This window comes from Leishmania donovani, chromosome 36 (assembly GCF_000227135.1).
Source record: "Leishmania donovani BPK282A1 complete genome, chromosome 36".
NCBI classification, from domain to species: domain Eukaryota; phylum Euglenozoa; class Kinetoplastea; order Trypanosomatida; family Trypanosomatidae; genus Leishmania; species Leishmania donovani.
In genome coordinates, this window is record NC_018263.1 from 184,687 (window position 1) to 200,345 (window position 15,659).

General features: G+C 55.6%; 5 protein-coding genes across 5 annotated transcripts; all 5 read left to right on the forward strand.

Moving 5' to 3' along the window:
• Positions 1-580: 580 nt before the first annotated feature.
• LDBPK_360680 (hypothetical protein, conserved) lies at positions 581-1,378 on the forward strand (the record flags this gene model as incomplete). The annotated part of the gene is made up of 1 exon (XM_003865136.1): positions 581-1,378. One exon carries the CDS (start codon positions 581-583, stop codon positions 1,376-1,378), a length of 798 nt encoding a protein of 265 aa, XP_003865184.1.
• A 1,680-nt stretch (positions 1,379-3,058) lies between these two features.
• LDBPK_360690 (hypothetical protein, conserved) lies at positions 3,059-3,625 on the forward strand (the record flags this gene model as incomplete). Its single annotated transcript, XM_003865137.1, has 1 exon — positions 3,059-3,625. The coding sequence occupies one exon, from the start codon at positions 3,059-3,061 to the stop codon at positions 3,623-3,625; it is 567 nt and encodes a 188-aa protein (XP_003865185.1).
• An 898-nt stretch (positions 3,626-4,523) lies between these two features.
• On the forward strand, positions 4,524-5,474 carry LDBPK_360700 (ribonuclease H, putative; the record flags this gene model as incomplete). The annotated part of the gene is made up of 1 exon (XM_003865138.1): positions 4,524-5,474. The coding sequence occupies one exon, from the start codon at positions 4,524-4,526 to the stop codon at positions 5,472-5,474; it is 951 nt and encodes a 316-aa protein (XP_003865186.1).
• A 1,363-nt stretch (positions 5,475-6,837) lies between these two features.
• LDBPK_360710 (hypothetical protein, conserved) lies at positions 6,838-8,322 on the forward strand (the record flags this gene model as incomplete). The annotated part of the gene is made up of 1 exon (XM_003865139.1): positions 6,838-8,322. The coding sequence occupies one exon, from the start codon at positions 6,838-6,840 to the stop codon at positions 8,320-8,322; it is 1,485 nt and encodes a 494-aa protein (XP_003865187.1).
• Positions 8,323-12,973: 4,651 nt separating this feature from the next.
• Positions 12,974-13,582, forward strand: LDBPK_360720 (hypothetical protein, conserved; the record flags this gene model as incomplete). Its single annotated transcript, XM_003865140.1, has 1 exon — positions 12,974-13,582. The coding sequence occupies one exon, from the start codon at positions 12,974-12,976 to the stop codon at positions 13,580-13,582; it is 609 nt and encodes a 202-aa protein (XP_003865188.1).
• Positions 13,583-15,659: the final 2,077 nt, after the last annotated feature.

Consider the following 15,659-nt stretch of genomic DNA (forward strand, 5'->3'; position numbering starts at 1 on the left):
GCACGACGAGAGCGCCGCGAATGGCGCCGTCGAGCCCTCCCGACTGCGGTGTGAAGGGTGCCCACACCACCTTGTGGGATGCCGCGGCTGGAAGCGACTGAGAGGGCGCAGCACGTGTGCGAAGGAAGGGACGAGGAAGGACAGGAGGAGCCTGCCTAGACGCGTGGCCCCGATCCGGCGGCTGGACGCTGCGCCCTCGAGGACCCGGATGTAGTCGCGGCGCCACAGGAGGTGGGTGCGCTGCGGTTGGATGCGTATACGTTTTCTAACTTTTTGGTGTTTGAGCGGACGCGATGAAAGGAAGCGGTGCGAGCATGATTCGTTTTGTCAGACACAGATGCCCTCCCTGTGCACATGGGCGTGAAAGGCCTGCATCTCTGACATTGCACGGATACTATTCGCTCTCCGAGAAAACCCTCCCCCTTCTGTGACGGTGTTGTGGATCTCATGGTTGCGTAGCTCTGTTCTCTCTCTCTCTCGTGGTTACTCGAGGCTGGATGACGCCGTTTTTCGTTTTCCATTCGTTTTATTGCTCTTTTCTGTGCCAGTTTACAGACGGTGTATCTCCGGGGACGTGATGATGTGCGACCTTCGTCCGCTGATTCTCTCGTTCTCTGTTTCTTCACCTGTTTGCCTGCTTGCGGCGATCGTGTGGCCTGTTCCTCTATCACGTGTCTTTGTACATGCAGGACATAATGTGGGCGTGCGCGTATATCATGTGCCCTTCATTGTGCTGTTCTCTCTAAAGTTGCCGCGCCTGTGTTGCGGATGCACGTTCAACCCCCCTCCTGCTGAGTCAGACACTCTGCCCGCTATCCCTCTCAGCACATCTCCATGGACGTACGCAAACAAATGGCAAAGAAATACGAAGACGCGACTGCCCTGCTGCCCGCTCCCTTATCAAGAGCAATGGTGGTCTCTCTCTCTCCGTGTCTCGTCTCGCCTCTCCCCTCCAATGTACCTTCCCCTCTCCACTGCGCCTGATACGGTGTTGTCTCCTCCCACCTCTCCTCGGCCGAAACGCACAGAAGCCGTTGCGAGCATTCGAGCTTGCAGATCGACTCATTCTTACCGCGCCATTTTTCGCCATCGCTTCTTGTGGTTTCATCTACGCCGCCTTTCCGTTTTACAATACCGCGGTAGCCTTTCGCCAATGATGCTCCGCCGCTCCCTCATAGCCCTCAACTGGCGTGACCAGGGCATCAGCTACGTCAAGTACCTTAATGTAACGACCGAAGCGCTCCACATGGCCACTAAGGATAAGGCGCGCGCCAAGTACTCGCGCTTCTCCGCTCCCAACTATGTTGCGATGAAGAACGACAGCACTGGCGCGATGGAGGAGGTGAAGAAGGTGCCCGCCTTCACGAAGGACTACTAGGCATGACTCGCGAGGAACCCACACCGATACAGGACACACGCGCTCACAGACCAACAGCTTTTGAAGCAGACACGCAACGCGACACAGTCCCGGATGCGGCGTAGAAGCGAGCGACGACTGGCGTTTGCCAAGGCGACGCTTATTGCTCGACGATGGCGGTGCCATGCCGCTTTCTCTTTTTATCGCTCTGTGTGTGTGCGTGTGTGTGCATGCGTGTGTCTTGAGTGATTCGTCACTCTGGGGATGGCCGTCTCAGCGCGTCACGATAGGGCGGTTGTAGTAAGTTGAAACAAAAGAAGGGGACGAACATCTCACGTAGTCCCGGTAGGAAGCAAACCGAGCACTAACGTATGAGCAGCCGACGCAACGAGGAGGCTCTTGGGCCACATACACTGTAAATGCCGTAAAGGTGCGCGTGCCCTTGGCGACAGAGCATCTACACACACCGGATTCAATCGGTGGAGGGGAAGACTCTACGCCATCTTTTTTTTTTTGTGTCAACAGAAGATAGTCGCGTGAATGTGCGCGTCCGCCGAGAGGGTGGGTGAGGGCGTAAGAGAAACTTCACCCCTCGGTAGATGCGACCTCCGTGCTTAGCATTCGCAGAGAGAGGGGGACAAGGAAAGGCTGAACAGTTTGCCATCACGTTTCGTCTCGCGCGCTTCCTTCTTAGGGAGAATCGACCTTCCGGCGTGGCGTTTTTCGCTCGAAGTCAAGCTCATGTTTGCGTACTATCCTTCTTCTCGTTGCTACCTCTTTCCTTATCTTTACTGCTGCGCTTACATCGTCTCCACCTCACTCATCCGTATGTTCTTCAGTGCGCATTATAACGTCGTCTCTTGCACCCACACACGTTCCTCTTTCCCGCCCTACCCCCGCTCTTGCACATAGCGAGGCCTGCAGAGGAGGAGCACTGCACTCAGTGACAGTGCGGACGGTCTGAGAGGCCATTCATAAAGAAAGCGCCGCAAAAGCGGCGAAGTCCGCTCCGTGTGGCTTGTTCAGCCCTTTCATGGAGGCACGCACGAAGCCATTCTGCTAATTGTTGCGCGCTCTTCTCCTGTGCCCTGTCTTGTCGTTCGTGGGTTTTTTCATCGTCATTCTTCAAGTCGCTCTTGCTGTAACCGTTGGCTGTGTGTGCGTGTGTGTGAGGAGGGTTGCACTAGTGCGCCTCAGTGAAGGTGTATGTGCGCGTCTCCGCAAGACCAGTCTTGCTCGTAAAACCAGCGCTGGATATCCCCGGGGATCTTTGTGTCCCTATCTATACCTGCAGACTGCACGCCGCAACCGCACACGAAAAGAAACCAACCGCACCAGGTGGGAGACGCGCTTGGACGTTGTTGTTGCTCCGCCTTCTCTTTCTCGTCTATTATTGTCCTTATCGCTTCTTTCGCGTTCTCACATCGGGCCTCAGCCGACCACAACACTCCCCTCTCTTTTCCGCGCGTTTGCATTGCCGCACTGGCTACTGAAGCACCATCCTTTTTGCTCTTGCTGTTTTGGGTGTGCGTGCATGTGCGCTTCTCGCGCCCTGCCACTTTTTTCTTTCCCCTCCCCCCCGCTCGTACGCGTGTGCGGAGGTGACAGTAGGGCGGTCTCGCCTTCTCCGCCCTTTTTTCCGCCTGCGCTGTATTTGCAGTGACACTCGCGTGGCTTGCGCACGACAAAGGCATCGAGGAAATGCCGTGGTATCTCAGCACCTTCCGGGTAGGCTTCTGTGCCATTTACGCGTACTTTGGGTATGTACAGATTCGCTGGCTGCTGGAGACCGAGGACCGCTATCGTCGCTCGAGCACATGGAAGCCCGCCGTCGGGACGATCTTCGACCACAAGGTGGTTATGACCCGCGGCGGCTCGAGCTACGTGCAGTATAAGTTCAATGTCGATGGCGTCGAATACATAGGCGACCGCTTCCGCAGCGGCGGCATCCACAAGGAGGAGATGGTCTCGAACCCGACCCTGCTTGGCGCCGGCACGCAGCTGGTCGTCTATTACAACCCCGCTGACCCCTCCGAGAGTGCCATCAAGCTGCAAGCAGACCGCGGCGCGGAGTCGGTGTTCGTCATTGGCTCACTCCTTTCGTTCCTCATCGCCTTTCGAGCGGTGCGCTGCGAGACCATCTTGCCAAACATGTTCTACCGCTTCCTCGGAGTGAACCGGCGCGTTGGCGGGATTTCAGGGCTTCGACAGGCTCGCCCGCACGCGAAGCAGCGCATGAAGTACGGCAAACACTCCGGGAGCCTGTAGTGGTGAGCGAAGGCGGACGGCGCCTGCAGTGCTGCAGTTGAAACTTGATGATCACATTCTTCACCGAAATGACTGCCACAACGCCCGCGTCGAAGCTGACGCACCGTTACACATGCTGATGAAGCAGCGGTGCCTGTGCGCGCCCGTCTGCGCAGCAGTCCGCTGCTGAGGTGCGTGGCCGTGCAGTTGGGACGTGCGTTGCCATGCGTTGAGTGCTGCACGTGCCATTTTCCCCTCTCTCTGCGAGTACCTAGCTGGTGTGCGTGGCGGCGACCTCACGAGCAGAGCGGATGGACTCGCCACTGCCACCTCTCTACTGGAGGGTTGCGGAGAGGCTGTGCGTACCGTGTGTACCTGCGTGCTTCTTGCCGCGGTCCCTCTCGTTTCTGTGCTTCTTATTTCCTTGCTCCCATCCCTCGCTCCACATTCTGTTTTCTCTCTGTCTCCTTGGCATGTAACGCACTTTGGCCGTGCAACGAACGACTACACACGACGATGCACGACCGCGCTGTAACTCACCGACATCGCCTGTACCCAAGTGTCGCCATCATCGCCGCACCTACGAAAAGGCAGGAAGGATACGTCACGCAGTGAAGGCAACAGCGGAGAGATCAGTCGGCAGACTTTCTCTCTCGTAGACGGCTGTTTGCTGGACTTCCGTAGCACGATCACGGCCGCCACGCCCCCAACCTGCTCTATGTGCGGCAGTTAGTGCAGCAGAAGGCGAAGCTCCCTGTTTAGAAGGCAGCGGACGAGTGTGCAAGCGCGTGTCTGCACGCAGAGCTGAGCCCCTCTTCTTTGTTGCTTGTGTGCGTGTTGAGGCCTTTCTCTCGGAGAAGCACAGAACCGCAGTGGCGGATACAGGGGCGCACCACCTCTACATTAGCGAGTCAGGGCAATGACGGATACGCCATCTACTCTCAGTGCGCGGCCGTCAACGAGACCCAGCGGCGCGAAGCGCCCGCGCGAGTCGCTAATCGAGTTCCGTGTGAAGGATATCATGGAGTCGCTTGGCGTGAGCGAGGATTACTTGGTATTGGGCATCGGCGAGGCAGGCCGAGGTTCCGTCATCGGCCCCATTTTCTACACCGGCGCTGTCATTTCGCTGGGTGAGCACGACGACCTTGTGCAGTTGTGTCACGTGGCAGACAGTAAAACGCTCGATGAGCGACGCCGACTCGCCTCCCTGCAGCAGCTGCACCTGCTCAAGACGTTCCGCTCTTTCACTGTGTGCGTCTCTCCCGAGGAATTCTCGAAGACCATAACAGGCCGCAGCGGCCGCAACTTGAATACGCTGAGCCACGAGACAGCCATTCAAATTATCTCCGAGGCAACGCTGGCCTCCGCTGGCAAGCTCTGCGCCGCGTACGTAGGCACTGCCGGTCCACCTGCGACGTACCAGGAAGGCCTGGCTGGCCGTTTTCCTCACCTGCGTGTAACCGTTGCAAAGAAGGCCGACTCGCAGTTCCCAATTGTGTCTGCGGCGTCTATCGTTGCCAAGACGACGCGAGACACCGCCATCGAGGCGCTCGGAGAGAACATAGGCAGCAGTTGCCCTAGTGATCCTCGCACGATGGAGCGGCTGCGGTCGCACGTGCATCGCTTTTTCGTTTTCCCACACGCCTACGACTTTGTGCGGCACTCGCGGGAGCCTGTCGTACAGCTTGCCAACGGCCCGGCGGTGTGCGTGCCCGTGGCGTTCGAACAGGTTCTAGAGAAGGCGAGACAGCAAGGGCGCGGCGGCGACAGCCGGCAGCAGAAGCTCAGCTTCGCGAAGCCCCCACGGAAGCGGCACAAGGTGTACACTCACTTGCTGAAACTCAGATACCCAACCAGCTTGGTGGAGTAGGCAGCTGAGTCGGGTGGGGCAGTGTGCGGCACCCAGAGTTGCCACCGCTCCGCCCTACTTGCTTTCGATGTGTGCTCTACAGGGCCACACCACGCACAGGCCTGCACGGGTGCACAAGGGACACCATCTTCAGTAGAGACAGATGCGCAAGACCTAGCCGCACACGCACCATAGACGTGCTTTGATATTCTATACACTATCGTCGTGCGTTGCTTGGGCCAGCTTCTACCCAGTGACATGCATCGACGCGCGCGCATCGCGCACCCTGCCCCCGCAGCGGCGCGTGCGCGCGTGTGGGAGGATGAGCAAAGTGGTTCTGACCCTCTCGCGCATAGGTGGCTTGTTTGTCGTCTTCTCCGACGTGCTTGCGTGAGCCCAGGAGGGCAAATGGACGGCGCGGAGGAGAGAACTGTTGCGTGGCCCAACGACAGCCACACGTGGGAGACTCCATTTGTGGCTCCTTCTTCCATTGCCTTGGCGACGGTGTACGCTCTCTTTTTCTTTTCCTACTTGTTGCGGAGGCGGATCTGTGCCGACTGCTGGATGGATGAACGTGCGCTCTGAAAGACACGCACACATGTACGCACATGCCAGTACTGTCCCACGACGCACAACGAACCTCTTGGCCTCTCTTCCCGCATTTCTTCAGCCGCTCACAGATATTGTGTCCCGATGATCAAGTACCATAGCTCTTCGTATATTCTTTTGTTTGCTGGCCTCCCTCACTTGCTAGTTGCCTGAGCTTCTGCATTACGTACCTCATGGGGAGGAACAAAAGGGTTACGCGCCCGTGCCCTCGCATCGCTGCCGCCTCGTGACGGTGACGTGGGCTCTGGTGGTCCCGTTCTCTTCATTTCCTTCGCTGCGCAATGCCGACACGATGCAGGGCACGAGGGCAGTGTAGGATTCGCCTGGCGCATACGCATTTGTGTGTCCCACCCATCCGATGGCTCCAACGTCTTCCTCTCCCGCGTTTTCCGCTCTGTCCTCTTCTACTGTGAGCACTTGACGCGCCCACCGCGATGCTGTCGTTCAAATTTTCCGACGGCAACATCGGACATTCGCCATGCACGCTAAACAGTGGTGTCTGCAGACTACTCGAGCAAAAGCCGAAGGACACCACGGCTCCACATTTTCTCCGCCCGCGTGCTTCGAATTGTGCGTGTCTGTCGGTGACTGTGGACTGCGCGCCTGCGCCTTCGTCGGTTGTGTTTCCGCCTTGTCTCCTTGGAACACTCTCGATTCTTGGCAAAACTGCCGAAAAGGAGCGCATCGTCTCTTCCGCTATCGGGCTCTCTATTCTTTTCCATACGGGGAGGCCTTTTGTTGTCGTCTCGTGCCCCCGCGCCCAACTCTCAGCGCCATGGCAACCGCAACAGCCGCGAGGGCTGCGGCGCGGCCACCTGTACCCACGTCGGCGGAACGACTCCTGTTGAACCCTTTTGTCGTTTTCCTCGTAACATTTGCCGCCCGCGCAGCACTCTTCACGTTGCGCTACTCGGTTGAGCCGTATATCGCTTCCCCGGTTATTCCGCACCCATCGCTAGAGGACATTATGGGGAAGGCCGCCGCCGGGGCATGGCATGACGTTGCTCAGTCTGCGTACGTAAGTGGCGGTGGGTCGCAAGCGGAGCGACTCGTGACGCCGCCGCCTGTGCACTTCAGCATGTCGATCTCAATGATGGAGGCGTCGACGTGGCGGGAGGTGGTGTACTGGCGCGAGAGCGGCTTCGCGGATGTGGGGCCGTACTATCTGCAGGAGCTGGCGCTGTGGTACGTGCGCTTTATTCCGGCAGTGCTAGCCAAACCTCCAGTCACTGGACTGGTGTTGAGCGCGATGGATGGACTGACGGCCGCGCTCGTCTCGCGCTGGTCCTCCGCAAGTGCGGCGCTTCTGTACGCGTTTTTCGTGCTGAACCCTATCATGATCCTCACCACCACATCCGAGTCGCTCACCTCCTTCGAGTTGCTCCTGTTGACCGTAACGGTCGACCTCTGCGCTCGGCGAGCCAAGTCGGCGCTTGCGTACACCGGTGCGCTCGTCGGTGCCTTTACTCTGGGCAGCCACTTCATCGCCGTTCCCGTGGTCCTCCTCGCGCCTCTAGGCACCCAATCGTATCGTATTGCCTTCGGCGTGGCGGCGCTTCTGGCCGCAGGTGTCGGGGCCTATGCTGTGCTTTATCTGTACTCTACGGAGGCGTCGCATCGCTTCGCGTCTCTTTACGCGCCGCCAGACAACGGCGTCTTGTGGTACGTGCGTCAGCTCGTCCTTCCCTCCTTTGCGCGCTGTCTTGAGGTCTTCATGCTGCAGCTGGCGCCGATGCTGCTCATTCCGGCAACCGTCGCTTTCCCAGTCAGTTATTTGCGCCAGCCCTTGTCATCCACTGCGCACCCGCATCTCTTCACGGACGGACGCGTGTTTCTTCTGTTGATGGCCGAGGGCCTGTCGGTGCTCTTCCGCAACCAGCTCACTCTCCCGTACTGCTTCCTCATCATTTTGCATTTTTACTCCTCCCTAAACCCCGCCGCGTCCAAGACGGTGACGCTTGAGGACCAGCGGGTGGTGACGTACTCGCCGTACATGCGGGTTCGCCTGCTTGTGCCCATCTTTATCCAGATGACAAGCATTCCGCTGGAGGCGAGCTTTTACGCTGGGTGGGTGCTGCGCGAGACGGCCAACGCGAACTGGAAATTTTTCTCCGACGTCGCCTTCATGGTGGGCGCCACGGCCTTCTTTGTGCTGTGGTACACAGAGGTCGTCGAAGATGCGGTGCTATGTGAGAATGACGGCGGCGCAGACGCGGTGACTTGCTCCGCCTCGCCCTTCAAGACCACAAAGACGGACTGATGGAGTTGTGCAGTGCTGCTGGTGTTTGCCGCAGGCTTTTTTGTATTGCGAGCGTCTGCCGATGCCTTCTCAGGAGACAGGCGTTGATGGCACCCACATCCACAGCAGCGCCTCTCCCCAAACGAAACGTCTACCAGGCACATTTCTGTTTCCATGTGCATAGAAGGTGATGCGTGAGGAGAGAGAAGTGACGGTGGTGGAGAGAAAAACCTACCGCTTGCCGTATATCTCCGCTCTTCTCAACTTGCCTACCAGGTGACGCAGCTGCACGCGCAAATGGCGGTGAGAGAAACGGAGAAGTGCCAACCATGCAGCCCGACCCCCTTCAGCTATGCTTCCCTCAACTCCACGCATGATGCGCGCGCCGATTCTTGCCCCTAAGCAAAGCAAACAACAACCACTCCAAGAAGGGCAACGTGCCTCGAAGTGAAGCTGAAGAACAGTACAGAAATGTAAGACAACAGCGCTGGTAGATGTGGCTCGTACGGTAGCGGAGATGATGCACACAGGCCGTTTTTGGATGAGGGGAACTCGTCGAATTGCTCCCCCCCCCCTTACTATTTGTGCTTTTCGATGCTGGCCTGCTTCTTCCACTTCCGACGCTATCTTTTTTCGGATCGCCTCCTTCTCCACCCTCTCATCAAAAACAAACGAAAAACATAACGCACACGTATGCATGTGCATCCCACATGAACCCATAAACACACGACTGCCCTGTTTCTCTCTCTTCGGTTGCATGCCCTTCATTTCACATCACCTTCTCTCTCTACACACACACGCACACAATCGTCTCTGCATACACACACACACATATATATATATATATAATATCTTGCACGTACGTCTTCATTTCTCAGGTAGGAAAAAAAAAAACACAAGAGAATCACAGCCGATTCAAGCAAGTTTTCCCTTTTTTTTGTTTCTTCACGTGCTCTTGACTTCACCACCCGAACCTCTTCAAGCTATTCCCAGTTCTCTAAAACTCACTATCTCACACAAACATACACATACACACACACACACACAAACCCCTCTCAATCTTCCCCTCGTCGTTTATGTGTGCGTGTGTGTCTGGTGTATGCTTGATCAGATCCTCTTTTCGCATTTCTCTTTTTTTTTTTCGCTTGCCTTTTCGTTGTTTTTCACCTATTTCCTCCCTTTCCTTCACTCCCCGGCACACACCCTCTGCCCTCACTCTTCCACTTTGCCCGGAAACCCGAAGGACTGCCCTTGATCACTTATTCTCCGACTCTTTCGCTCTCCGTCACCGTCACGGGTATTTCGCTGCGGGCGCACTGCTGAACGACAAGAGAGGCTAAGCGGACTACCGTGGCGAGCAGAGAAGAAAAGGCCGCCGCAACATAAAAAGGAGCCGAGAGAAAAGACGCCGACTGTGAACGTTCTCAAGATCAGCTTTTTCGACCTCCCACCTTGTGTATGTTTAAGTTCCCCGTCTCTCACCCATACTGACACCCACAAGATTTGTCTGTCCGGTGTCTCACTTGGCCCAGCTCGCTTTCACAGGCATACAGACACACACACACCGCCATCCTACTCGCTGAGAGTGTGTGCTCGCCTTTTGCTTTCGTTTCTCTCCCGATCCTCTTCTCCACTTTGAACACGCACCGTTCAGCCGTCACGCTTCATTACTTGCAGTTGCGACGTGTGATATCCAGTAGGGGGTGGGTATCATCGTCGAGCAGGCAGAGGTACACCAAAAAACAGAGAAGAGAGAGATACGCAGCTGTGTGTAAGGGCTATTCGACGCCTTCGCACACCGACACACACACACACACACACACACACACACAGTTGAGCACGTGCGACGCCCTCCACGGCGGCTGAGACACAAGCCCCCCCCCTCCGCATTTCGTTGACCCGCCCAGCCCCCTCCCCCTCTCTCTCTCTGCGGCTCTCGCTTCTTCACTCGCTGGCCTCTTTTTCTTTGTGTGTCGTTGTGCGTGTGTTTCGTTTTGGTTTTCTGATGCTCTCTTGCTTTGAAGTTTCCTGTTAGCTGAAAGAAAGGGGGCTCTTTTTGTTTCGTTAGACTTGCTCGCCATCCGTGTACGCGTCGGACTTTTTATCACCATCCTGTCTTTCAGTTCTCGCTTGCGAGCTCCTCTGCGCTGTGGGTTCTCCTCTCACAAGCATCCGACAAGGTGTTTAAAATCTTCCCTTTGTTACCCCCCCTCCCACCCCATCGCCCCCTTGTCCACATCTCACAACTCGGACTCGCTGTTGTTGTTGTTCCCCCGTTTTTCATTTTTGTGTTTTCTGTTCCTCGCTTCTCTGCTCTTTCTTCTACTTGATTGCGTAGGATGCACAGGACTGATTGGTAGGTGGGGCGCTACACACGGCAATACCAGCCTTTTTTCGCGTTTGTTTCTGTCTTGTTACTTGTCATCATCATTGCGGCGCCTTCTCCCACGTGCACTTCGGCTAACGTGATTCCCATCTGACCCAACAAAGAACAGAGAAAAAACGACAAGCGAATTAGCGGGGCACGCACGCACACAACTGCTTCAACCCCTCCCCCCCTGGAGATCGACAAAAGGGCGAAATTGTGCATTGTTCGACTTCTTCTCTCAGGTCTTTACCCTTTCACTCTCGTTCTGTCCTTCTGGGGCGCGATTGCCGTGCTACTCACGCAGTGGACGTCTTTCATCGCAACCCACGCCTCCGTCCTTCCCCTTCCTTCGTCGCGCGCGTCTCTCTCTTTCTCTGTTCTCCACGTAAGCGGAGGGCACAGAGCGTTGTCGAGAGGGCGAGCCAGAAAGAGAAACTGCGCGACGCACTCACGCACACATAGACGCACACTACCTCACGTGCGTGTTGTGTTGGACTTACCCGGAACGAAAAGAGGAAAGCTCACCCAAGGGAGAACGAAGGAGAAAAAAGAAACACCGTAGCAACCTTCCGAGCGACGGTCACTTTTATCATCTTTTAAACCTTTTTCTTTCCCTTTTCGCCGAGTCGCTCTCCCTCTTCCCTTCTCTTACCTTGTCTACGACAGACGTTCTCCTCGCTGCTGCTTTGGCTGTTTTTTTTCTTATTTTTCGTTGTTACGTGTGCTCGTGTGTATCATCGCCCACGAACCCTTTTGTTTTCGTTCATGTTCTTCCCCCCTCCTCCTCCACGTTATTGCTTCTCTGTCTCTCCTTTTCCTGCTCTCTAAAAAAATCTTGGCGAGGTCTTACGTATCTACACACCCCTCTCTGTCTCTCATTTCTTCGGTACTGACCTACGAGTCATCTCACTACACGCTGTGACTCCGGCCCTCTTTATCTTCTGCTTTTTGTTTTCGTTTTTATTTCACTTCCACGGTGTGCGTGGCTCTTCTCCCTTCTTGCCTCCTCCTGCTTCTCCCTCTCTCGCGCGCACGCACATCGCTTAGGCAGGCATTTCTTCGAAAACAGATAAACCTTTCCGTTCTAGCGTTGGCCCCTCACCACCCCGACTCTCACCCTTTCATCTGCCAAACGGATCTCTGCCCTTCCCTGTGCGTCTCTTTCTCGCCCCACCTTTTTCCTCCTCGTCTTTCTCCCACTCGTGAAGCACGCCACAGTCGGAGAACAGGGAGAGAAGGAAACGGCATTGAGGCACCGCTCAGACAGCAACGGCGGCAAAGGGGAAGCCTGCGCGTGTGTGCGCGCTTGGGAAAAAAAATCCTGTCCTTTCATTCTATCGACGTGTCTGTTCCCTCCGTCGTCCTTCTTCGTTCCTTCTTTTCGTCGCGCCGTATATCTTTTATATTTCTGTTTCCTTTCGTAGACACGTAGCGCCAAGAGCAGCACTGAAATTTTTTTTTTGAATTTGTGTGTGATTTACTGCAGCGGACGTGCTGAGGTTTTTCACCACGGGGACGCACGGGCAGATAAAAGCAGAGCTATACATACCCACAGAGATACCACGCGCCTACACGAAAACTCTCGCGTTGTCGCCTACACCGTAACTCTCCCCCCACCCACCTCCGACGCCGGCGTACTGCGTTACCTTTTTTTTTGTTTTGCTTTCTTGTCGTTGCCTTCTGTTTTCCACCGTATTTCAAACGCCTCTCTCTATATAAACAAACAAGTCCGCAAAACACCACAAGAGAGCGTTTCTCGACGCTCTTTTACTCTTTTTTTTCGCGTCCACCAAACTGAACCCCCACCCTCCTCCCACACGGCAACCGTGCGAGAAGTAAGCAGAGACATAAACAACCACAACAGCAACGAGGGGAAAAGCAAAGTAAAAACAGCGCAAAAATTCAGTGATTCAAAACGATCGCGCAGTGAATGCAAGGACGATTCTCGACTCGGGAATATCGACACACACACACAAACACATACAGTCGCTCACAAACACGGACGCGGATAGAGAAGGGACGCGAGAAGACAAGAAAGAGCCGCACCCCCTTTCTCCATCCGTGCGCATTCTTCGTTTATCTATTCACTGTACTGTGTTGTGCCGCGTATTATTTTTTCTTTCGGGCGCCTTTTCGCCGAAACACGAAGCACAAGGCCCCTCTCGTGCTGCGCCGCCCGCCTTTGTGACAACAGGAAGTGCTTTGGAGCTGTGTCTTTCCGACTCTTTTCGCTTGTTCTCCTTCCTTCGGTGTCGCGCAGAAGCTGTGTCAGCTGTGTATCTCTTCACTGGCGAACCTTGCGGCATGCCAGAGCTTGGAAAATCCGTCTTTCATGTATCGTTTCACCTTTCTCGGTTTTTTTTTGCCGCCGTAGTGGCGGCGCTGCTTCTCTTCTTCCTCAGTGGTGGTTCACTCGCCGGCACACACATACGCGACGGCTCCCCCAGTGGCGGGGCAGAAAACGACACCACGCGGACCGTGACGACGACGACGACGTCTCCTACACCTGCTGCGCCGGTGTCGCTTCAGGAGGCGTGCCACACGGAGATGAAGCTGTACTGCAGCGACCACCCCATCTCCCCTCTGCGCTGTCTCGTGGAGCAGTACTACCGCACCGCCAAGAGCAACGGTGAGGAGCCACGTCGACTGACGTCTGCGCTTTACTCAGACGTGTGCGGGTCGTGGTTGGCTGCGCGCGAGGCGTGCCTTGGCTTTGTGCATCAGCGCGGCCGTGAGCTCTGCGGGAACTCCGTGACTGATGCGCGCGAGTGCCTGCGGCAGATCCCCCCTCTGGTGCTTCCGCACGCGTGCGTGACGAGCGCCTACTACGAAAGTGTGCGGTTGGTGGGAATGCTGCGCCAGCACCAAAACGAGGATGCTCGGCTGCGCCTGCTTCGCGAAAAGTTTCCGTAGAGAACAAGAGCGAGACACCAGAAGCGGATGACTGGACGAAAAGAAAAACGACTGGCTTTGCTTTCGATGCTCGACGGGCGCAGCCATCACCCTCTCAGAAATAAGGGCACCGCTCACCCCCTACTCTACACGGCACCGACGCGCATGTGAAGCCCACCGGCCTCCCGTCCGATTTGTTTTTCGATTTTTTTTTTGTCGGTTTTCTACTTCTATTTGGCGCCTTTTGTGCCCACACGACACGGACTGCTGTCGCGCGTCTCGCTTTCTTTATTGTCTCGGTGCTCTGCGAGGCGCTTCCGCTGTAAACGGTAAGCGAAAAAAAAAAGCATTCAAGAGAGGATCGCCCCATCTCAGCCCAACTCAGCTTGCCTATCCTCCTCTCAATACACGTGCATATATGTATATGTGTGTGGTATATATATATATATATGTATATATGGGGAAACGAAAGTCTGCGCCGCTGTAGATGTGTGCATCGGTACTCGTTCCGTGTGCTGTATCTCTCCCCCTCTAGCCTCGTGCATGCACAGCAAGCGCTCGTAGCCACAGTGTGTACGCATTCGTGTGCCCTCCGTGTGTGTGTTCCTGCTCTCTGTTTTCCATGTACATTTTTGCTCCCGCTCTTTTCCGTTGTGCACTTGTCTGGCGCTCTCTCTGCTTGTCTTTGCTTCGTCTGCGCGCACACCGTTGCCTCTCTCCAGTCGATTGCGTCGCGAGGAGGAGTGGCGCGGAGCACGGTTTTGGGCAGATGCACGCACGGGTACACCAGATGCACAAAACATGTGACAGAACACAACGATGATGTATATGTGCACGCCTCCCCGACACATGGCACCTTGGCTGAAGATGCGAATCCCAGCACCAGCCGTGCTCCAAGGCATGCGCTTCACAGGTGTGCTAACAAAGCAAGCAGGGGCCAAAGAACTGCGATTTTTCTTCATGAAGGCAAAAATCGAATAGCGGGCGAATGCCGCATTATGGAAGCGATAAAGGCCACTGCGACGCATCAAACATACCTGCATACAGAAGCAATATGAAGCAGGGGGTAAAGAGAAGGAGCGCTGCCGACACGCTCCACATTAAAAACTTTTTCACGACACGGACGAGGGCGGTGCTGCTGGTGCACACACGATCGATGATATTGATGTGTGTGCGTGTGTGCTTGTGTGCGCGTATGCACCTGTACGTGCGTCTTCCTTGTTACCCACTCCCTCCAATCGCTCAATTTCGTTTTTCATTCCTCTTTCCCTTCTCTCCACCGCGACCCCCCTTTCCGCTGCACGCCTTCTGCGAAAGTATGTGCGCTTATGTTGGCTTGCGCACTGTATGACAAAGACGGAGAAAAAAAAACAAGGAATAGATTGAGGTTGGATACAACACGGTTGACGGGAACGCGGGTTTCGACTTACTCTTTCCTTTTCACTTGAGAATGGTGCCACACGTATGTCGGCGAGTGACTGAAGGAGCGTCGCAATGCGGCCTTCGCTTTTCTACTTCAACCACAAATATAATGCATGTAGTGTGTCACCTGTGACAGGGAGTGTGCGCCACGACGAGTGTGTGCGTGTGTAACTTTTTGTTTCTACTTGATCTCTTTCCTTCTATATTCTTGTGCTACTTCCCACCTGCCCGTCCCCCGCCTCGCTTTGCCCCCATCCCCCCTCGCTGTGCGTCCGCCTTGACATCACTCGCCTGCACAGAAAAGGTCGTTGGCTCGTGTGCGTTTGTGTGCTTGTGGCACTGTTGGCGATCCAGTGAGTGCGCATAGGTCTCTATACGAATTTCTGTCTGTGCCTGCCTTGGGTTGAGGTGGCGCTTTTTTCTTTTTCTTCTTTTTGTGCGTGTGCAGCTCTCCACTGTGGGCGGAGGTGCTCGACGCAGCCAGGGCAGACAAGGGAGACGACAAAGGAAAGACCGGCGTCGGGAATTGGAGCACACCAGCACACACTTTCAACGGGCTGCATGAATGCAACAAAATCACCATGCGTTGAGCGACACTTGTTGCCCTCTACCATACATTCACTCTCTCTCAAACCCACCGACACACACACACACACACACACACACACACACAACG